The sequence below is a fragment of the Amblyomma maculatum genome, chromosome 6 (genome assembly GCF_055883805.1).
Source record: "Amblyomma maculatum isolate TAMU_Amacu chromosome 6, ASM5588380v1, whole genome shotgun sequence".
Lineage (NCBI taxonomy): Eukaryota > Metazoa > Arthropoda > Arachnida > Ixodida > Ixodidae > Amblyomma > Amblyomma maculatum.
The window spans coordinates 161,109,547-161,133,951 of record NC_139349.1 but is presented as its reverse complement, the minus strand read 5'-3'; the positions used below and the strand labels follow the sequence as shown (position 1 = coordinate 161,133,951).

General features: G+C 44.1%; 1 protein-coding gene and 1 non-coding gene across 2 annotated transcripts in view; both read right to left on the bottom strand.

Annotated features, from left to right (window-relative positions):
* Positions 1-24,405, bottom strand: part of LOC146187313 (venom allergen 5-like) — a 59,194-nt gene that overhangs the window by 18,780 nt on the left and 16,009 nt on the right. Inside the window, exons 3-7 of the mRNA XM_084608188.1 lie at positions 23,473-23,560; positions 19,389-19,558; positions 10,028-10,125; positions 5,886-6,010; positions 3,245-3,382 (exon numbers count right to left, since the gene is read on the bottom strand). Of these exons, the coding sequence (XP_084464314.1) occupies positions 3,245-3,382; positions 5,886-6,010; positions 10,028-10,125; positions 19,389-19,558; positions 23,473-23,560 (619 nt within the window). The remainder of the gene's footprint in view (positions 1-3,244; positions 3,383-5,885; positions 6,011-10,027; positions 10,126-19,388; positions 19,559-23,472; positions 23,561-24,405) is intronic.
* Positions 14,186-14,257, bottom strand: TRNAC-GCA (transfer RNA cysteine (anticodon GCA)). The gene has a single exon. It is a non-coding gene; the product is annotated as a tRNA-Cys (tRNA).

The window sequence follows — 24,405 nt, the reverse complement described above, 5'->3', positions numbered from 1 at the left end:
TCCGTTGTGCATGATTTCTTTAGCACTTGTATAAAGCGTGACGTGATTATAACCATAATGATACACTTTAGTCTTGCAACAGCCTCGAAAGAGGCTAGCAGTATGTCCGAAATAAATAAAACATTTATGACAAATCACAAAATCATCAGCAAATAAATAACTTCTGGAGGCAATAGTAACACGTATTTTATATCGGTTAGGAATAGCAGGGTAGGGGGAAAAGTAATGATTCTTTAGGAACACCAATGCCGAATGGCACAGTATTGGAATTAGTGGCATCAGTAGTGACGCAATGAGCACGAGAACAAAGAAATGCATAGGTAGAATTAGCAATTGCAGCGTAAAGAATAATTAATGTATACAAAAGTAATGAGTGATTAATTTTATCAAATGCTCTAACAAAGGCAACATTAGGTCTATTTTTCACCACCACAAAGTACGTGGTGGCAAGGTGCCTACTGTAAAAGCTGCCTCTTGGGCAGCTTGACAAAGCCACAGGCATCTAGCCGTTGACTTTGGTAGTACATCATATTTGGAAAAAGACAATATATGTATCACAGAAAACTGCATAAGCACATGACAGGTATTTCTCTCAAAAACAATAGTAGAACCCCATACATAATTTTTTCACATGCAAAATAAAATCAGCATGGGGAATTTTTACTTTCCTTTAGAAACAGAATGGACTGTCATTCAGTAGGAAATATTCAGTTTCTTGTAGGAGCGGTATTCTCTAGTGGGGCATTACTGAAATGAAGGGAATTCATGAGACGTGGCAGTGTATTTTCCAATGTTTGACAGCCGTATTTTGTTCTGTACGCTTTATTATGCCACTTATTGTTTCTTGTTTCGTAAACTCTTTAGTCGAGTTCAGTGTTAGCCAGGTTATGAAAAAAAAAACTTGCTATTAGTAATCTCGCGTTTTAAAGGGCGGCATTACAGTTTATTATTCGGAAGTATTTTATGCTTAGGAAAAAAGTTAGAGTGTGTTGTACGTTCTGGGATATTTTCGATTATCCTTAAAAAGATTTTTTGTACGATATGTAACTTTTTTTGGTTTCCTTCTGATGTTAACTAAATTGCAGTATTTGAGGCAAGAATTAAATAGTGAATGGTGAACTGTGGCCATTGCTTTTGAAGCAAACATGTGACGATAACTGTGCAATCAGGTGAAAAGGGGTGGTCCAGGTGGAAGCAGAAGTCGCTAGTAAAAGAAAGTAGTCAGTGTGACCTGCGAAAGCTTTCGGAAGCCATACTTTGTTAGAAGAAATTGTAATTATGATGAAAATTGCAAGGTGAGTAAATATTATGTTTCATTATTTAGCATAGTATTGATGTGAGAGATACTGATCGATAGCTGGATAGATTCTGTTTGTTTTCGGCTTTATGTACTTGTATGACTACAGCTTTCCTTCATCGGTAGTATGCCATGATGATACGATTATGAAACTAAGCATTTCAGGATTATAGTAGTATGTTCTCTGGGATTCTGTAAAATATTGCCATTTATGCAATCAATTCCGTTAGAAGACGCTAGTTTCAAATTATCGATAAACGCTATGACGCCTTACGAGTCGAACGTGGCGGAATCCATCGAGGAATGATAGTACAATCGGAGATCGGTACGTTGGATAATATTCGATGAAGAAGAAAACGACTTGACGAAACTATGATTTAGTATAGTAGCACAGAGGTGGTAGGGAGCAGGATCGTTGGTGGGTGCAAGTAACGACACCTCACTGGTGTTATTATGTTTTATCATGTTCCAAAAGCGCCTTGGGTTAGTCTTTAGAATGTTCGGGATGGTTACTTTAAAGAAGGTGCCTTTAGTAAATTTTAATATTTAGGGATATGTTGAATAATCTGTTTTGTATTTCTTGATGTGAGCAGGTTTTATTGCATATTTAGCTAATCGAAAAAATATTTGTTTTGCGCGAAATCAGTACAAATATCTGTTGCACCATGGTGAATGACTATTGGAGTACAATCGCCGAAGAGTGAATATAGGTCAGTTCGGGACACTATATTTAGGTATAAGCACCAGTCTGTTTTTTTTGAGCGCTCGAGATAACCTGGTAAGAAAAAAAAATCTAAAAAGGAGCCACATTAAGTATTAATGGCTAGAAAATCAGCTTTGTTATAGTCGCAACTATAACAAAAGAAAATTACCGCGGTAATTTTCCTTGGAGAGTTTCGATGAAGGTGCATGCAATAAATCGAGCAGGAAATGCAAGATAACGTGATCACTCAGCCCGGGAATATGTATTACTAGTGATTTGAAACCTTAGATAATGTTAGTAACTAAACCAAGAGGCGAAGAGGAAATGTGTGTAAAGTGACAATATATGCTAAACTGAAATTTATGCAGATGATGATAAATTGGTCGGCTTCAGCTGTCAATGGATTAGAATAAGGGCACGTGTTCGATCAAACAACGCTGGAATAATTGAATTCGGCCACGAGTATGACTTGTGCGTTGAGATAGCGAACCATGATCTTATTCAAGCAGTCATGAAAGCTATCGCAAAAGGATGCGTCTCAGGGGAGCTAAAGCACACGCCAGCAACCACTTTCTTGAAATTACATTCAAGCAGTGCCCCACAGATTTAATAATCGACATTATAGATACTGCCGCGAATCTTTCAGATCTTTATTTGTTATTTTTCGAAAGCCGCCGGCTTGCAGCCTTATCACCGGGATTGTAGTGTACGGATAGATTATGTACTCTTTGTTTGTTCGTGATCTTTGTCGCAAGAATCGACTTTATCATTTCCTTTGTTGCAGAAGGTGCTTCGGGATCACGAAAGATTGCAGCCGCGGGCGTGTTTCTACAATGTTCCAGGGCAGTCACCGTTGCGGTTTTATCTCCATCTTTCTTCGCCACCTTTTAAATTGAGCGTTGACGGGTGCGACAGGCATTTGTATTTCGACGACCAGCGAGAACGTTTGCTGCTGTCTTCGCCGCAGTTATTTTGTTCAGTTATTTTCTGTTTTTGAGGGTGCAAGTTAGTCCAATAAAGAGTAAATTTCAGTGCTTCTACGCCTGTGTGTTCTTTTGTGATCACGGCATTGTCACAGCCACGTAACCATGTGCAGTAACAATAAAAAAGCTCGTCGACTGCAAAAACACCACTCCCATATTCTATCAGTGCTGTTGCCACGGTAGATGACATAGGTTTACCACAGTTAAACAATACGTTTTTCTACTGAGCCACATCTAACTTCGCGACCACAGCCGGCTTACCGCCGATGAGGCGACGCACTTGGAAGCTCCCGTAGGGTTCCTCCTTGATGGGACAGTCGAGGCGGGCTTTGTGGAAGTTGCAGTAGAAGATGGTGCCCGACGGTAGCGCCACCTGAGGTCCATCAGCACTCTCTGACTCTGAGGACGAAGCGTAGAATAGAGACGGGTAATGGCGATGCACCTTTTGACACTGACAGCTTTCTGGCAAGACAGTTTCGCTGTCAAATGGGCCACCGTTGCCAGCGACGAATGTGCTGCATCGAATCACGTTGCCCAGAAGTCGTCCGCTGCAAAGCGGCCGTGCTTAACAAGGTGTGGTTCTTGCCTGTCTACCCGACACGCAGCACATTCGTGAATTGCTCTTTCGTGCAAATCAGACTTCCATGTGCGATCTACGTCTGAGCAGTCCGAATCAGGGCGTCAATAACGAAGAATTTGACGTCAAAACGACGTTTCTTTTATGCCTCTGTCATTAGGCTCTTCTCACTCTGTTGCAGCTTATGTTACCTCTTCGTAACTGGCTGAAATCCACCAATGGCGAGAGCAGCACGGCGCTTTATCCAGTTTAAAATAAAGAAAGAAAAGAAGAAAAAAAAACAAGAAAAAGGAAGAAAAGAAGGGGGACAAAAGGAAAAAATTGAGGAAGCTTGAAATAGCACTTTAATATTATGTCGGCCAAGAGTCCTTACGCGAAGCCTCTTGCACTGCAGAGCTTATGGTGTGGCCTATGAGGTCCTTAATAGCGTAACTTTGAATACCTTAGCTGAACAGTTACAGTCTTTTGTAGTGTGTGTGACCGACGCCATCTCCCCCGTGAGGCTGCATAAATACAAATACAAATAATTTTATATAAGGTCTCTGTGATAAACTTAGAAAAACGGAATAACCATTAAAACAATTGTTCCAATTGTTCTTCTTCGTACAAAACGATGCAGAAAACTAATCTGCGCCCGCTATTTCTCGCTCCTTTTTTTAGTTCTCTCCACTTTTGCGCTCGAGTAACGTCATGTCCCCCTTCCAATGCAGTTTTAAGCAGAGGGCTCGATGACATGAGCTGCTATTTAGACCGTCTTTATATTTATAACAGGTGTCCTAGCTTCGAGGGATGTCCAGAAAGTAATTCCCCTTATTCTGTCTTTCAAACACTCTTTATTCAAAATCTATGGAGTTCACAAAGAATGGCGCCGCACACCTAACAGGCGTATCTGTCGTGACACTGTAATATAGACCCGAATGTGATCATAGAAGATCGACGCTGCCAGATTAGTTCGTTGTAGCAGACCGGAAACTGGTACAAATAACGAGGGCTGCTTATCAAGAGGCTTAACCATAATAGTTGTCGCTTCGGGGTTAACAAGGATGCGCAGAGGCTGTTCGAAAGTGCTGCTGCCGCCTTCCTTCTGTAGTCCACATCCTGTGTCTGTGGGAAGGCACCGCCGGTAGCGAGGAGCTCGACATCGCTACTTGGCTGCGCTACGACCCCACATTGTCAACGAAGAGCCCGCTAAGAAAAGCGAAGTAGTGGGGGTTTAGCTAAGTAGTAATGAGTTCTTTATGTACTCGGGGCAACGTAATCATCATCATCGGACTATACCCACTCTAAGGTGAAGGCCTCTCCCATATTACTTCAATTAACCCGGTCCTGTGCTAGCAGCATCCACTTGACCACGGCGAACCTCTTAACCTCATCCGCCCACCTAACTTTGTGCCGCCCCCTGCTGCGCTTTCCTTCCCTTGGAATCTAGATTGTGACTCTATGCGACCATCGGTTATCCTCTCTTTGCACTACATGTCCTGCCCAGGCCCATTTCTTCGCCTTTATTCCCACTAGAATGTCAGCAACTTGAGCTATTTCTCTGTCCCGCTTTGCACGCTTCCTATCTCGTAACGTTACTCTACCATTTTTCGTTCCATAGCCCTCTGCGTTGTCCTCAACTTAAGTAGAACCCTTTTCGTTAGTCTCCGCGTTTTTCGGTGACGTACTCCTTTTATGAATATTTTTGTACGGTTTTCAGGCCCATGACGTATTTCAAAATAACTTTTTAAATAATAGGTTGCTAGTTATACTTTGCTGGAGTCACCTGACTTCTATAGCAAGGGCCTACGGTGTTGACACGCCTTATGGTGGTTCTGCAAACGCCTCTAGGGGAGACGATAAGAAAACCTAGTTGTAACACCACGTATACACAGGGTGAAGACTCTTCATGCTGCGGTATAAAACATCTGCCTATGGACTGAAATTGGAGCACTTCATAATCACCAGTTTGTCTACATCCACTGCAGAGCAAATGCATCTTTCATACCTCCCGAACTAACCCGGGCCCTGTTCCAGCTGAGGCCAGGTGATGCCCGCAAACGTCCTAACGTCATCCGTGTCCTTCCGCTCCCTGTTGCTTTCGGCTTCCATCTGAATTCAATCTGTTACTTCTAGCGACCATCGGTTATTTTGCCATGGACCACTTATGTGCCGCTAAACAACAGAAGACATTGAAACGTAAGCACCACAGTTTTCCTCGACAAAAGATATTCGGAGCATCAGAAGAGCTACATGCGCTCTGGTATACGAAGCAGAAAAGACAATACTTTTGACCAAGACTGCATGCACGATGGATGCCTTTATGTGAGATAGAGCGGTGCTTACTGCAGAGGGCCCCGAACGCGGCGTCGTGTCTGCCGAAGGTGCTGTTGCCCACGCACCGTGTCCCGGGTGGGCAGCGGGAGCATGGCTGTCCGGGCAGGTACACGCGGCTGTTCAAGTAGTTGCCCCTGCATGATCCCAGTACCAATCAGTGAGGACCCCGATTATTTGATAACCGTGCAAAGCTGTCTACGCTGTGCGATTACGCTATTTATTGTTAGAAAGACGATTGAAAATGTGCACACAGAAGCAACACTTATTTTGCATGCGTATGTGATCGGACCGGGACGTTTCCTTCTGGCCGACTGATCTGACGCGAACCTTCAGACGCATTTATTACTTTTTATTCAATCCTGAGAAGCCTACTTGTTTATTGCGAAAACACTACTTCACTACTAAATCTTCATAATCACAGCCATTTGTGAGATCTGACCTTGAAATGACATGCACAGCCTAACAAAGCAACACCATAGCAAAAGTCGAAGGATAAAAACTATGGGGGCACTTTGGCAGCCTAAAGTGCACTAGGCAAAAGCCTTGGCCGCGCCACTTGAACTGCCAATGACTGCCAACATGGCCTTGCTTTCGTCCCAGGCGAAGCATTGCGTCGTAGCAAACGCTTTCGTTCCGCATTCCTTGCCTTAGTCCCAGGAGAAGCCTGGAGCCGCCGTTCTTTTATCTTCCGCCGTTTGGTGTTGGGAGAATCCGCCTTCCTTCGCTAATCCGAACAGCTACCGTTGCCACTACCGTTGCCGCTACCGTTGCTCTTTCAGCACCTTGGCACCCAAAAGTACCGTTCCCCAGAGTCTCACATAACCCATCAGCCCATCATAACCTTTTCAACACTTCCGGTAGCCCTCCCCCTCCATGGCCAAGTGGGGTCTGGGGGAGCGTTTTTTTCTTTACTCGAGATGGCCTTACCCGGAGAAGGGGCCGCCGCGCGATGCCACCACAGGAGTGGGCTGCATCAAACGCGAAAACGGCCTGCAGCGCCCTCGTGGCATTGAGCCAACGAGGTGACCTTCATGACCACACAACATATGTCACCAAGGACGACCGTTCCTTGTAATGGAATCATATTTACACAGAAAGTGTTCCACCGGTAACCGAAAATTCCCAGACGACCGACACCAAATCTCGGAGAACCTCCACTCGCCGAGAATGAGACGTTTACGCTGCAAGTGGAACCAACATCTTTCAGCATCTTTGCAGTTACTTAATTGAAGCCCGGAACCCAGCTGCTGTATGCGGTCGCGCCGCGTGCCAGCTATACTTGGTAAGTGTATTCCACGAACCGGAGGATGAACTGTTAACGGCTGCATCTGGCAACGGATTCAAGTATCGCAGAGCCTGATACAGTATACTCGGGAGCCGGAAGAGGTCAGCTACACGACGGAGAAGCAGTTCAGGAAGAATTCACTGCGACACCATGTGCAGTGTCCTCTCTACTATGACAAAACGAACAAGTTGGTCGCAAGCTGGGCCATGTAAACGCTGGAGCCTTAACGGGGAGGACTCCCCTGGTGAAGCGATACATGCTTACAAAACATCCGTCGTGATGTAGCGCCAGCTGGGCCTGCATTAACAAGATCATACTAGCGGAAGTGAGGAGGATGACTTGAAGTTAAGAGGCTGACCAATTTCTTGAAGGGAACCGAAACCACATAGACGTCCGCCTCAACCTTACGAAGGCGCTCAAGGCAGGCGCGTAAAAGGGCGATGGAGAGCCCGGCTGTGGCACGCAATGAGAATAAGTGCTCTGGACAAAGAGGCGGATACGAGTACTTAGGAAAAACGAAGTCAGGCTTCGAGTCAAGGCATGTCCGAGCTCATTGCCACTTGGGTCAACCTGACGCACAAGGCCGAGGCTACGATGCCCAGGTCGGGGATGGCGAGGCCTCGCCTATTCCTAAGCAGCTTCCCCACAGTTCTTTTGGCCTTGTCTGGAGCTCAACTTCACAATAAATGGTAAAGGATCAGCTCCAGACAGAGCTTCGTCCGTGCCGAGAGATGTGTTATGCCGGCGACATAGGTCAGCACCGAGTACAGGATGGGCCGCGTGATAAGGGCCGAGCCGTGACCGGACACAAAAGCCCTCTTGCTCCATATGATTCGATTTTCTCTTGAGCAGAGGACCAATTTCTGCCTGAAAAACCTGATGTGAAGTAAAAACTGAGGCGGACATCAGCCTTCACGCGAAAACCCTGAGCAGGCTGAGGACTGGATGGTGCACAACCAAAATAGAGGGTGGCCCTCTTCAACCTTTTGACTTTAGCCCCAACCGCCTTACAGTTCATCTCCGACATCCAGAATGGAGGAGACAGAAGCATCATCCGGGACGAGAATGGTTATGTCACCTGCACAGGTAAGATGGGAGCTGACGGAGAACCTAATGGTAATGGAAAAGAAGATATCTGACTGTCCCGAGAGAGCCTTGCAAAACAGGTTAAAACGCAAGACCGTAGAGAGCAGGTGATAGGGAACATCCCTGCCGATCTCCACGGCCCACGTCGAAAGCCTCTGAGGTACGACCTAACACAGTAGCGGCTGAACCTGGCCTGGAATATAGAACTCTATGTGCTTCAAGTCAGTCTATACCAGTTTCCTAGAGGACTTGGAATAAGTATGGATGGCTAACCACATCGAATGCTTTTTCCTGATCAAAAGAACAGATGATACCCGAAAGATTTCTGCCTTGAGCCCAAAGAAATGTCTCTGAGGGCGAAACCGTGGAGCTGAGGAGAGTGACCCTGAACACAAAAAGCCTGATAAGGACCAATAATATCTTGAAGGAACGAAGTTAACCGAGAGGATAGGCACTTATCTATGTAGTCGACGTTAGGGAGCGTGGTGGGACGCCAGGCTCGCAGGCCAGTGCGTGTCAACTCACCTTTACAAGGGAGTTATCAGCCCTTCCCTTTGAGTATCTGAAAGCATTCCCTCACTCAGAAGCCTGTTCACAAGTAGGGTGAAAGGCTTCCCGAGCGAACCCCAATACTTGGCATAAAACGCAGTAGTCAGGCCGTCTGAACCTAGGCTACGATTTCTATGTATGTAGGACTTAAGCGCAGCATTAAGTTCAATCTTATCCAAAAGAGCCCCTGATAAGTGAACTGAATAGGAGGAAGTTTCAAATGGGAAAGTAGCCGTGTTTTTGAAGTGGAGCCTGATAGAGAGCGGAATAGAACTGCCGTGCTGCTTTTGCCGTGCTGCTTGTTGTTGTTGACATCTAAACTGATGACACATACCCGCACAGGGTGATCAGCCGAGAATTAGGGTGCAAAGAGATTTTTAGAGATGTATATTCACATTGCCAAATATAAAATAATTGCTAGGGAAGAGAGAAGGAAACTCTCGCTCTGTGCGTGCACTTCGTCGTCTTCATCAACCTCCATCCAGCGCATAGATCGAAACAGGCCGCTAGCGCATTCCCCTGTTAAGATGCTTTAAGTGTGACAGACGTCCACCCTCTGGGGGTTGCCCACCTGAGGCTACCCACCCTCAAAATTTGGGTGCGCAATCTGCGAAATGAGTTCGGGCATTTGTAAGATTGAGTTGACTCACGTTCTAGACCGACGTGACTCACCCCCAAAATTTGTGTGGACTGCCACCAAAATTGAACTGGAAAGTCTTTAAATGCGGATGGACAGTCGAGATAGGACGCTTCGCACGATACTGCATTGGCTGGCGGAGTCAAACTTTCTGACATTTTCTATTGAAAAATCGATGCATATATGTGCTGTACTACATTACGTTTCGTATATGGTGAAGTGGGAACAGACAGAATTACAGACTAGAAGGATGTTTGCACAAAGAAGTTGTGAGATAAATCACCGAGCAAGATTGCTGGCTCATACGCAGGGCTTGCGTAAATGCGATTTTTAATCTCGTACACACTAATAAGGCTATGTAAAGAAGCACTACAAGATTAACGTCCGCCAAGGTTCTCACATAAAATGCTAATAAATATCGCTACTGCGAAGAGGACGGCAGAGTGCATGCAGCTCACTCTCACTCATAAAGGCATTTGAATCGAATGCTAGAAGAGGGCACAGTCCATGAAGCGCCCTTAATTGATACTTTCACGCAGGTGACTCGTGCCTGTTTTTTTTTTTTTTTTTAACAGCCCGACGTAGTGCACTCACGCTGGGCCATAATTGCAGACATAGGATTGGACGAACCAGTGTCCCCTGGTGAAGAGCGAGTATCCGCAGCCGATAGACCACGTCTTAGCCCACACCATCTGCGGCAGTAAACAAAAAATAAGGCATTCATGTTTCTCTAACACAGTTCTGCAACGCAAGTGTATATACCAGCGATTGACTTCGCTGCTTATATATCTGTGCTTTTGCTCTCATTGTCATTATCAACTAAATGCAACGTCATTCTAATCGGTAATATCACCTCACAGTAGACAAGGAGAATTGTGGTGTGCGTCTTACGATCCCGGGCGTGACGCCTTATGAAAGTACATAATATGCTCAATGAAATGCTGCCTAGCAGGCCTGAAATACAAAGCTTCAATACGAACTGCCTTCTTCGTATTCCATAAATGTGCATGCAGACCAGCATGATCAAGTCATACGGTACAGAACCTACTGGTTCATACCGGCAAAAAAAAAAAAAAAAAAAAAAGCCGATACTGAAACACGTTAAAGGGAGGTCTTTTTTTAGAGTTCTCTGCGGTATATCCCAAAAATATACTGCATTCCAACATTCCAGAAAGATGTGCTTTATTGTTTCAGGTTTACGACAGATCAAGCAATTTACAGTCCATGCTACAAAAATCGCCTTTTCTTCCAGCGAGGGCTCAACCGACGACGTGTTAGTGTGAAGCTGGAAGAAGAAAATTTTCGCTGAAGAACGAATTGGCATTTTCTTAACCCTCTCTAAGACGTTACTTCCGTGATGCTTTTGAAATCACTAAGTGTGCCTCCAGACTGGTCACCAGCGTTTGACCAGCTGGCTCCCCTCAAACAATTTTATTCCTAATACATGAGTTTTCGCGCAACATTGCTTTTCTTTTATTACCAGTGTGTCTGCTAAGTTACAAAAAGGAAATGTATCTTGTTTTCTGTTTTATTGTTCTATACTGATGTGACTGGTAATGAAGAAGAAAAAATCTCGGGCGTGGCGCAGTGGGTAAATGGTTCGGCTGGTGATCCTAGGGATGGAGGTTCGATTCCAGGTGGAGACATATTTTTTCTGATGTCATCAGGATGATGGACAAGTGACACATCAGCGCACAGATCCGATGACCAGATTCCATGCATAGATCCTGCGCACAATTCTCGTACACGGGATTTCGTTCTATGAGCACAGAAAAACATTCACCTTAAAAAATTGCGAGAGCACTGCAGAATCTGCACTGGAGCAATGCGAAGGCCTGAGCGTTGTTGCATAAGGTACATCGCGCGCCTCTTGTATAACTTTTGCTAGCAAGGCCAGGGCTGGTGCTGTACAGTGTAAATTTTCTTTTCTTGTTCCGACCGCCGGAGGCTGCGTTTGTATATGGAGTCGAAACGAAGAACCGCCCGTGTGCTGTGCGATGTCTGTTGTTGTTGTTGTTGTTGTTGTTGTTGTTGTTGTTGTTGTTGTTGTTGTTGTTGTTGTTGTTGTTGTTGTTGTTGTTGTTGTTGTTGTTGTTGTTGTTATTGTTGTTGTTGTTGTTGTTGTTGTGGCAGTAGGAAGAAGGAACAGAAAATGCATGGGCCTGATACTGGCTCTGTAGCTGAGCCACCTCCCTGCCTCGTGCAGACAGAAGAGAAAAAAAAAACTGATTTATTTATAGGAAGGGAAAGGCGCAGTAACTGTCTCACTTTTTTTCCTGTGGACGCCGCAACCGCGCCGTAAGGGAAGGGAGAAAGATGGGAGTGAAAGTGAAAAGACAGAAATAGGAAAATAGTGAAGAAAGAAAAGAAAGAGGGAGAGAAAGCGCGCGCCGCAACAACAGCCGTCGTCCACCACCGAAGCGGTGGCGGGTGCAATGACAGCCTACAACAGATAAAAATTCGGTGGCAGGCTAGCCCCTGCCGCGAGCGGCGGTGACCTACCTGTCCCAGCCCCATCAGGGGAGTCAGTGCACATTGAAAATCACCAGGTGGTCAAAATTACTCCGCAGCCTTGCACTAGGGCACCCATTTCTCTTTTTCTGCTTTCACTCTCACCTTTCCTTTCCTTTCCTGACAACCAATTATTATTTGCCCCGCCGGGGTAGCGCAGTGGTTAGGGCGCTCGACCACTGTTCCCAAGGACGTGGTATCGAATCCCGGCCTCGGCGGCCGCTTTTCGATGGAGGCGAAAAGCCAGGCGCCCGTGTGCTGTGCGATGTGAGTGCACGTTAAAGAACACCAGGTGGTCGAAATTTCCGGAGTCCTCCACTACGGCGTCTCTCATAGCCTGAGTCGCTTTGGGACGTTAAACCCCACAAACCAAACCAAACCAATTTTATTATCATTGCTGGCATTCATTGGCTGAAGTGGTCCTGCAAATGTGAGATGGGACGATACGCGGTCGCGCCTGTCGCGTGGCTTCCTTGTCATGCGTCCATTCGAAATATAGTGAACTATAATATTCTGTAGTTCCAAGTGTGAGATTGGCGGTGCAGCCCAGCACAGCTCGTCTTCGCGCCCCCTACGTTGCCACGGAGATGGCAGGAACACTGGACAAGAACACATCTTGCGCCCGCGAGATTTTGACCATGTGCCAAGAAAGGCATTCGCCTTGAAAGTAGTAGAGATACCTCAGTACGATCAGTGCACTTCGTTTTGCCAGCAATGAGGATATCGTGCATGTTATCCGACTGAATTACTAAATATTTAACTACAAGTGCCCAATTAACCTTTGTCGCCTAAATTAAATTGAAATATTATATCGCCAAACTGATTGCTGTCAACGTCAAAGGTAGGATTGTTTCAAATTTGTGTCAACCAGCGACGTGGCCCGAAGTAAAGACCGTCAAGAAAGCGCATCTGAAAGCCCGTGGAGCTGGCGTGCATGCATTGTGCATTCAAAATATGGCATCAATTCCTTTTTTGTTTATGAAATACAGACGCCATTTGAGAATTTGGTTATACAGAAACGTTAACAAGATATTGATGACAATATCACATGCAACCATATTATTTTATATATGTATGATACGCGGAAGTCAACTCAGTGAGCTTCCAGATGAGCAAATTTGACGCTCGAGATTTTCAGCCACCTTGACGACTAAGAAAGCTTAATATATAAGGCTCACTTCGGATAATGACGGCCTTCGATTTCTCAATTATTTCCTTTTACAAAATAACACAAAATTAGGAAATGTAATAGTACTTATTTTATCGTCCGATAATAATAATGCTCTGAAACGCTCATGATATCCGCCTTGCTGTTCAAAGTACCTCCGCTAACTGCACGCAAGTGCATCTCATACGTTTTAAAACCGAAATGAATCACCCGGACAGAGCTCGCTTTTACAACTCGGCCATGTCGATAGTTTTGCAAAAACACACGGTCAAGATCCCTATGCAGGAGCCTAGCTAGTAGCGATGACGCGGGAGCGATTTCACGCTCTCCGATATCATAAAAGGGCACCAGCCATCATCGCGTTTGGAACGCGTATTTTATTGTCAGCAGCATTTTTTTTTTAATTTTTTAATCTAGGCGCCGGCAGCTGTCACGAAGTTGCGAGCGCAATTGTTGCTTTGTGTTTAACACAGATGTAGCGTGCACGCCGCTGATCATCTCAGCCGTCCAACTCACACTGGGCAAGCGCCTATCGCGCAGATAAGACTATATATAGGCTTATCAGAGAATAGTGCTGCTAGTATTTCTGTTCCAGTGCTCTCAATTTGTGGCTTGCACGTTATCGAGTCAGTAGGCGTGAATGTTAAAAACAGTTTGGTGTATTGGCGTAGGCTAAGACGCTTTCCGCTATCATGCAGGAAATGCATTGATCTAGCCGCTTTTTCGGTCCAAGTGGGCAGACTTATTTAACGCCAAAATTTTACGCTTCGCCGTTTTGCTGCCCTATCGCTGGCCGCCGAATTAAGAGGAACAACATTAGAGTGAATGTCGGCCATACTAGGACATAGCAGAATGCTTAAAAAAATTTGCGAGAAGGTTTTTTCTTTAACAATTTGGCAAAATGAAAGGCATAAGTTAACGTACAGCGCACCGGTGACACTGTAAGTGCACTCACAAACAGTCCTGCCTGACAAAGGCAAACGAAAATTTCTTGTTTTGGCATATTGCAACAATACTATCAGTTCTGTAGCTATATAAAAAATGCATGCGCCATCTCAAAAAAAAAAAAAAAGAGGGGGCACCCGGGTTTGAACCGGGGACCTCTCGATCTGCAGTCGAATGCTCTACCACTGAGCTATACCCCCGAACACGCCCGCAACTCTAATTAGACCGTATTCAAAACAGGAGCATGTAGCCTCGACATATCGTAATTAAAATGAAAGACACTTCATTGACCTTCTGCAGTGAGATAAAATAAACGCTGTTATGGTTATTTAGAGTGTCGATCAGATTTTCTTTTTGTTCTGTCGACCAGATTTTCTATTTGTTCTGTCTCCTTGAATAATTAGCACACATTAACAAAATTTTAAACACAGCTTTAAATGCTGTGACATAAATTCCAAGGTTGCGGAGCTCCACGAAAGATCGCCCATCGAGAGGCTTCGGATGAAATAGCTTTACCGTAGCCCCATTTATTCGGCGCAAATGATAGCCCGCGAATAAGTTTTAGAAGTTTACCGAATAACATATGCGAAAGGACCGGTCGTCGCGGCTTTGTTTGGAACTTTTGCAATGAGAGACTGGCAAAGAGTTTGCTACAGTGTTAAACGCCTTTATTGCACCAAATTAGATTGAGGTAAATATGTAGTCGGCTCGAATCCCTACCATATGGGTATAATTGTTATGCATGCCGTCGTCCCCTTCACCGCTTCAGTGGCTACAAAACGGTTCGCGTCGTAGAGCGAGGATTTTCAGGCGAGAGCTTAATAGGCCATGTTAGTAAGGCCAAACGGGGTCTCAAAAAGTGGACGCAAAATATCAGGTTCAGGGCCCGTACTCCGAGTTTGCGTTGTTATCAAAGTGTTGCTATCTCAAGCGACCTCTAGACATCCGATTGGTCAAAACGCCGGAACCGGGTGTTGCCAATACGGAACCGGAAGAGGTGGCATCATCATGTTCGGGTGTTTCTTCCAATTAGATGACTCTAGGTCAAGTGAGATAGCGACACTTCGATAACTACACAAACTCGGAATACGGGCCCAGGTACCAACAGAGAAAGTGTGACATCTGCTGGCCTTTTATTTCGTGTAAACAAACATTGCTGCAAGCCAGTTACTAATGAAAGCACTGTGTAAAAATACATCATAATTATTAGTGATGAGGGTAATTAATAATATAATAGTAATAATTAGTCTTCACAAGGAATTGCACCGGTAAATGAAAACACTAAAATGAAAAGCAATAAACAAAACAGAAATAAGCATTAAAAAGTAAATAAAATAGCATCACTATACAAAGCAATGTATAAAAAGTAACATAATATAAAATAAAAATAAACATTACAAAGCAAAAAAAGTAAGGATTACAAAATGGTCGGCCAAATCTAATGCTTTCTCATTCTCTCATTGTGGTTTCTGCAGGGACCTCTAATTTTTGAAGCGATCTTCAGTCCGCTATGTGAAGCTGGACTTCGCCGTGTTTCGTGTGTCTCAGATCGCAGTGTGTATCCCAGGTCCTGAACCACAGTCATGTTAAAAGTCAAAGGTCAAAGGTCAAGGTCACATGTCAAAGGTCAAGGTAAATGCGCGTGAAGCAATCGCGACATACCTGTACTCGTATTAAGCAAAGCTAAACCACAACCATTTTTTTTTTTTCAGTTCCGATGATAGTGTCAGTGCTTTAGCGCTAATAGTGCCACGTGACTGCGTGCTCTGAGGGTTCGAATGCACTGCGTTCCGACCCCGCTTACCCACGGCCTATCAAAGCGCCGCTTGATTCGAGCTTTGTGTGCTGCGGGCTGCGAGGTTTGCGGATTGCGGCTGACGGCGCCTCGTCCTTCGGGTGCTACAGCTGGTGCTAGCGCTTTCATTTGGAAAGTTTTAAATTTCGCAGGCTTTCATTTTTTTTTTCTGTTTAAAAAGTGTTGTGCTAAAGCTACCGCATCGGAACCATCTGGGTGGGGCTTTTGGCAGCTCTCTTATTCAAGAGGAGGCGAGGAGGCCGCAGGAGCACTGACCGATAGCAGTGTGCGCCTCTCCGCGATGACTAAATGATTATAGCAATCGACTACTGAGGCAGGAGATCTGTGTTGAAACCCGACCGCGGCAGCTGCGTTTCGATGGAGGGGAAATGCAAAACGCCCCGCTGTCTGTGCGATGTCAGTGCACGTTAAGAGCCCACGCAGGTCAATATTATCCTGAGTCCTCCACTACGTCATCCTGCATAGTCTAGGTTGGTTTGCCGTATTAAACGCAATAAACCATCATCGCAGTCTAGAGGCGCTTCGGTGGCGCCAGCAGAGAGTAATGTATACCCTGTCCCGAATAGCGGGTGTCGGCGGCGATAATAACTGAATTGGGAAACATTTATTGTCGGTTTAACGGGTTGGGGGGTCTTTGGCTTGCTAGATGGCCGTCAGCGTAGACTGGCGGAGTTCTGTTGGGCTCTCGTCGTGACCTTGGGTTTCCAAGTCGGAGCTGAGTAGCAAGTCCTTTCACGGGCCCGCGTGAGCGAGCCTTTGGGGCGATTATATGGGGGCGGGAGGATCGGTCGGGCAGTCCCAGATGTCATCGACGGCGTCGTCTTTGTCGCCATATTGGCTGCACTCCAGTTTGTATTTACCCTTATACCCGTGGCAAAGGATTACAGGATTATTATTGTTATTATTATTCTTATTATTATTATTATTAATATCATCATCATGATCATCATAGAAACCACGTTAGAAATGTGTCAGTCGCGCAGCTGACTGGGTCTGTTTGGGCTGATGGGGAAAACTTCACCGAGGTGAAACGAGAACAATGAGCGGGGAAGGCAGTGGCTTGAAAGCCTACCATGAGGTCTGGTAGCCTTCCAGTGTAATCTATTACAGCCGGAGCACCGACAGCAACGCAACAAGGCTTCGGTAGCTAGGCAGGTACCCGTTGGATCTCTGGTTGGCACGTGTGATATTAAAGCACTGGGGATTTGAGAATTATTGCTAAGGGAACTGGGAGGAGAAAATTTGAAGCAAAATGAATGGAGCAAAAGGAGTTGAAATGGTGTTTACAGGTAGCCTGGTATGAGGTCCCAGTAATGCTTTATCTCAGTCGGCGTTTGAGAATCATATCAGATCGCTTGAATTGAAATTAAAGATAGTGCAATAGGAGACAAAACTAATCACATTAAATGATGTTGCGTCTTAGACAATGAAGACGACTATGAAACCAACAGGCAGCTGACGCATGGGCCGCAACAACAGAGAACATTTTTTAATACTTGAACGCGTTCAACAATGAGGAGAGCGAAATCACAGGCATGACCACACAATGGAAACGCACAAATGCGTGTCCGTTGAGCGAGAGCAGTGACCAAGAAGTGCGGTAAGGTGTGCTGCGAAGCATGCTCAGCGCCAATTCCAAAGGAGAATGCAGCTCCCAAAGCGGCAGTGCCATTCAAGACGTGTAGCACCGGATCGGGCAGCGGTAAGACACGTGGCGCGAAAATGAGAAAGTTATGTAATCAAAGTATGATCGCTCGCGAGAAAAGCTTGTGTGCGCGCAGCATGACACACGAAAGACTTTGTAAGCATGTCGTCAGGCATAACGGACGAGTACGCAAGCACGCTTGTTTTGGAGTCTACGCTACCAAAGGCAAAAAAAGGCGGCGATATATAACTGATTTTCTAATGAGAGCAAGGACTTCCATTCAAGAAGGTGACGTACAAGGGGAGGTTAATTTTGCTTACTTAAGTTGTACCCAATCCATAACATTATTATAACAGACTTGAATAACGTAGCCAAAGTAACACAAACACATAAATACAGCTAAAACTTTATTTCATACGATGGAAGAGTAAGGAAATTACATATATTTGGAGACGATGATGTAGGGTGAGATGGCAACGACGAAATTGGAAAAGAGAATTCCAGGTGACCAATTCAAATATACGGCCGCCATTTTATTCAAGCCCATGACCATAAAGAATCTCTTTTAAACCTTTTCTGTGTTTATTACTTCAATAGTAGAATTCAGAAACATGTCGACAGTGGCCAAATCCATCACCACCCGTGCATACACATACTGAGCGTTATCCAACAGCGAGGCGAGAAGAACCTAGGAGACGAGAAGAACTGGACGACAGAGAAGAAGCGGAGGGTACTATGCAACCGCGATGAGTATAGCAAAAAATTTTATTGAAAAAGCATACGTTAAGAACACTCAATATAAATATTAGTGAAAATGAGAGTACAAAGTATAAAATGGAAAAGGCAGCAAGTGACAAATATTTCAAGTGCCAAGTGGTGCTTGCGACTGAAGATGATACACGAATGAGAACACCGGATAACGCTTGCGGCAGTAAACGAAGACGAATGTGAAGATCGTATTTTAGTGAATACTTGTGTTTGTTTTTTTTTTTAGACAAACACTTAACGATCGCTCGCTTCCCCCTATATATTGCCGTCTAGAAGATAACGGCAGTTTGTGCATCATAATGGCAATGCGTGGGTTCAATGAGCCAGTAAATACTTCATGAAAAGGCCTTTGTTTCCGTCCTTTCTTTGTCTTTCTTTGATTTTGTTATCTGTCGTCCGTATCGAACTATCTTCTTACATTGACGCCGCACTGCCAACCTTCCTAGCGATGCGCTGACTTGTGAACTTTCGGCGTCAGTGTCGTCTTCAGCTCTGCCTCACGCGTTGGTTCCCCATCGCACATTTCTTCAGCCGTCGCTAAAACGTTTTACATACACTATAGAGAATAAATTCCTGCAATAGCTGCTTGCACTAAACTTACCGACCTGCTCGGAAATGTCCAGTACAGCGGTTCCGTGTTTCGACTTTCAAAGAAGAGACTTGAGGTCAGGGGTCGTGATTTCGCATTTGCAACATCATTTTTTATCCCGAATAGTGTGATGACAGGGCTTTCTTTTTGTTCACGGACAGTGCACGCTTAGCAAACTTCTTCTTGCCTCATGCTGGAAATTTCAGCTGCTTAGCCTTCTGTAATTTTTCGGCACCACTGACAACAAGACGAATTTAGGTGAACAACTTCAGAATGCCTTGGGCATTTAGCATGTACGATTATACTCGCAGAAAAAACATCAGTAAATCACCCTGGACCAGAAATAAGAAACACGTCTTCGATAATAGAGCATTAGACAAAGCTTCACTCCAGCATGTCAATGCATTTGGACGGTTTTTTACCATGGCGAAGCTAGTCGTAAGGGTGATGCCCTCAGGCAGTGCAGTGCGCATTACAGACAGTGAATCCCGAATTCGTAATCCCGACGCGTACCTGGCTGAAGGTGCCGTAGTACTGCCGGTAGATGTAGGGAGATATGGCTGCCGGCGGGAACTGCTTGATGCCTTCGTACCAGTAGGCCACGGTGGACCTCCAATAGTTCGGCGGCCTTGTCTCGGAGCGGATCTTGTAGTTGCAGATGTTCTGGCCCACGGTGAAGCTCTCTGGTGGCACGGACCATAACCCACACATAAGCAGTAACGCCCATTAATACGTCGTGGTTGCTGAAAACTTATCTTTCGCATTTAAAACTGCTCAAAACGGGCTTTGCGGTCACAGGAACACGGAAGTGAGTCGGTATGATCTTAATGGCAGACGACAGAAATCTTTATACTTTACTGAAAGCTATGTGACGGTCGTCATAGTTGTCTGCAAGCTATACAAAGTAAGAAAAGTTCATATGGCACAATGAAGGTAAATAAATGATGAATGGGAAGTTTTCACACTAGGATCTCCTTGCTTCATGTTTTACTCGCTAAACTTTCGTTCCCTTGAGCCTTTCCTGGTATTCGCAAGAAAGGGACCAGCTAAGAAAGTAGTTTTCTACCGACTGGGAGATAAATTCGGGTTTTTCGATACACGCGAAATAAATTCCAGATAGGATATTCACTTTCTTTTTATGGACGATTTCCCTTATCTTTCCTAAGACTCACCATTTTTCAAATTTGACCTAACAGTTTGCTTCCTTGGTAACCACTCTAAATACAATGAATACATTTTTGCTTCGTGGACATGTTAAAAAATTGTTTACAGTAGGAACATTTTATGACGCCATAATTTACGCAGAGTCATTTTCATTTGCGACTTGCGAATGTTTGACGGACAGGCTCGCTTCAATCAGTGTCTTTAATGAAGGCTGGAAAGAAAATGCTTTGAAACATTGGTGCCTTCATTTTCGAAAAACGTTGTCATCGTTACATGCCTTCAAGGATAAGCTGAAGACGTCTTTATGAAAATTTTTCTCGTCGTTCTAATTTTATTTTCACAGTTTTTCTTTAAAGTCGCACCTTTTTTTTGCCGTTCATTAGTTGTCGCCCTTCTTTTAAGCAATCCGCATAATTAGCATTTATTATTCCTACATATTATTCCAGATAGTAACTGAACCCACTCGCGTGCAAGGATCCAGCTGTGACATTTTAGATCTAGTATTTCTAAGTGACCATTTTCCCAGTCATAAAGCTAATATCGAAGTGTCATCTGGCCTGTCGGACCACGCACTAGTATTATGTGCGGTACCATATCACGATTCGCTAACTTCACAATCAACAAAAACATACAAAGACTACAGCAGAGCTGACGATACAAGCATCATTGATACACTGTCTCATGAACTGTCGTCATTCAATCCCCCCCCCCCCCATACTACTTTACAAAAACACTTCCCAATTTCCTGAGGAATGCTCCCCAAAAATTCTGGCGTTATTTAAACCCTAAAAAACGAGATGAAAGACAAACATCTACCGAAGATAACAAACGCACTGCGATTACTCTGAACAACTACTTTTGCTCCATTTTTACAAGTGATAATGGAAAACTGCCCACAATGAACTCTAGAACAGGTATGAAGTTGGAACCTATAATTATAACAGAAACTGGAGTATTAAATCTATTACTAAATTTAGACACTAAGAAAGGACCAGGGCCAGATAACATTCCTAACATATTTCTGCATCGATATGCTGAGTGGGTGGCTAAATTCCTTGTTCTACTCTTTACCAAATCATTATTTACTTGCACCCTTCCCAGGGAATGGAAATCAGCAAAAATGACCCCAGCACACAAATCGGGGAATAAATCTGACCCCTCGAATTTCAAACCAATATCATTAACCAGCACAGTATGCAAGCTACTAGAGCTATCTTGAAACACATAAATGCCTTCCTAGAAGTAAATGATATTTTAACTCCCTGCTAACATGGTTTTCCTAAGGGCCTTTCCACCATTACTCAGTTAATTGAATTAACACATGATATATCCTTGAGCATTGATAACCAGAAACAAATAGACCTCATATTTCTAGACTTTTCTAAAGCATTTGACAGCTTATCACACACAAAACTTCTTGTAAAACTTGAGCTAACTTTGGGAACTGGTCCTGTTCTAGATTGGATTAAACATTATCTTAGTAATCGCACACAACTGGTTGAAAGTAACAACGAGAAATCCGCTTTAACTACTGTTTCATCAGGTGTACCCCAAGGAAGTGTCCTAGCTCCAGTATTATTCTTAATTTTTATAAATGACTTACCAGCTTACGCTTCACATAATATTAAACTTTTTGCTGATGATTGCGTTCTCTATCAGGAAATTAACTCCATTGATGATCATCTAACTTTAAACGCCATAACAGCAGTATATCAGTGGCACCAGGACTGGCAAATGAATATCAATTTAAAAAAGTCTGTTCTTTTATCTATAACAAGAAAAAAGCATTCATCAGCATTTCAGTACACCCTAACAACATTCCCCTTGGATCTGTTCATAAGAACAAGTATCTTAGTGTGACACTAACTTCTTACTTCCGGTGGAACTCTCACGTTAACATCCCGTCAACCGCCCTAAAACAGCTATTCTTTAATAACAGGCGTCTTAAACTAGCACCACCTGAAACAAAGTTACTTGCATATAAAACACTTGTCAGACCGGTACTAGAGTACGCTAATAAAGTTTGGTTCCCGTTTACTAAACAGCTGATTAAAAATCGGGAGGCAGTACAAAGAAAGGCACTAAGATTTATATACAATAAGCACTCCATTACAGACTCACCAACAGAATTACTTAAACGTGCATAACTACTAACCTTAGAAAACAGAGCCTATCTTGCAAGACTTAAAATCATATACCAGATAATACACAATCAACTAAAACTGCCTATTACAAAGTACATGCCGACGTCCTCGAACAGATTAACCCGTCATAACCTTACGCACACATTAGGCGAATTCTCATTTCATACTGATATTTTCAAATACTCATTTTTTCCAAGGGCAACACGAGGATGGAAAAATCTACCCACGCGCATTACTAACAGCACGTCCTTAGCTGAGTTTTGTTCCCTTGTTGCAGATGAATTATACCCATTGCAGTAACAATTGAATTCCTTATTTTTATGCTTCCTTGTTCTCTTGATATTTTTACTTGCTTGTTGGGCCTAATTCAAGTTGTGAATTCATTATAGTCGATTTTCTCCTTTTTTAGTATTTTAAACCTTGATTGTGCCTTGACTGTCAATTACAACTAATACTGATCTCCTCGCTGTATCATCCGTAATCATGTAATTAATATAAGGAATATTATCTGTGTTATTCGATTGTTGTACGCTGCATGTAAAACTCTACACCATGTATTATTGTGTATGCTTTTATGCTTTAGTATAATATGCTCACAGCCTTTCCTGTTACAATCCCTGATGGGATTCACAGCATCAAAAAAAAAAAAAACTGTCCATAAATAATCTGCCGAGAGTCCGGCTGCAGTTGTCTTAATTTCTAACCCCCGCTTGCGTACTTTGCAATGTGTTGCAAATGTGGGGCAACAAACTAATTGACTAATTTGCAAATTGGAAAGAAATTCTGACTTAAGAAGAAATTTTGAACGTCTTGAACGAAGTAATTTTGAACTGATGGAGAGGTATTTTGAACGTTCCTGCGAAAAACTTACAGTAGTAGAGTTTAGGTAATATTTGAGAAATCATAAAAAGACTGAAATGACCAACCATTTCATGCCACATCACATTACCGGACGTGCAAAGGTTCTCACGAAATAAAACAATCAAGGAGCTCATTGTGTGGCACTAAATTAAATTCTTTCGTGTCAAGCACAGTTAGCATGATGGAGCCCGAGAAGACCCACATAGACACATTTACGAGTGTTCCTCCTGCATGGCGGAGGAACACTGCATGGAGGAATGTTCCTCAGCTTCAAGTCAAATCAATAAGGTCGAAGAACAGTGACGCCCAAGAGAGAGAGATCAGTTCCATGGCAGATGAGGTAAAACTATATCGTCTGGTTGACACATGTCAACAATCCGTTCATTTATTTCGCATAAAAGAGTTGTCATATTGACACAGTCGCTCACCGACACGTCTGCAGTCCGCGCAGTCCGTTTTGGTGGAGCACATGCTGGCGAGCTTCTGAGCTATGGTCGCCAGCTCGTCATTCCACTCCTGCGAAAGCGGAGAAAGAAAGGTGGACGCAACAGTTCAGTAGTCACAAGGCTTTATAAAAGAAAGTGACTAGGAGTAGGAAAGGACGCAACATATGAAGATGTTAAAACCATACGTTAGCTCGTGACAGGCAAAGGTGAGGAAAAAAGTTCTGGAATTAGTGCAACGTGCATGAAAGATGCTCTGTTATTTGTAAGCGCGACGCTTCTAAGAGTCAGGCGCTTATGTTGTGAACCAACGCTGATGAAGTAATGCATCGATGTTAATTTTTACCTCATGGATCGGGCACTTCTGAACCGAATCAAACATCACCCGATTGTAGCCCCCCTCCCCCCCCCCCCTCTTCTTCTGATAGAAATGGAGAAGGATTCAGATGCAGCCGACTTCAGCACAGCGGCGTATACGGGGATCAACTGGGTCTACACAGGGGGACTAGGTGAGTTTACCCGACCGCGAACTAAAGCCGAGGAACGTGCGCTTCGGCAGATACAAACACCTGTGCTGCCCACACCGCCTATATTACATCAGTGGTATATTCAGCCCTCATTGTAATCAGAGGGACCGAATCACAGATATACGCCCCATGATCAGGGAGTTACCATTATGTGCAGCTATGACCAAAAAAAAAAAAAAAAAGCCAGGGACGACTGGTGAACACCGCTGAAGCTGCGCTCACGGCAACTTAGTCTTTTGGAAGCAAATAAAGAGATTTATCCGGCCATCCAACCATGTCAACACCTGCCTGACTCAGTGGAAAATACACCTTTCAAGCCAGCATCTCGGTTATTGCGATCGATATACGCAATCTGCGATGAAAGTCTCTGTTTATCGCAGTGCCGAAACAT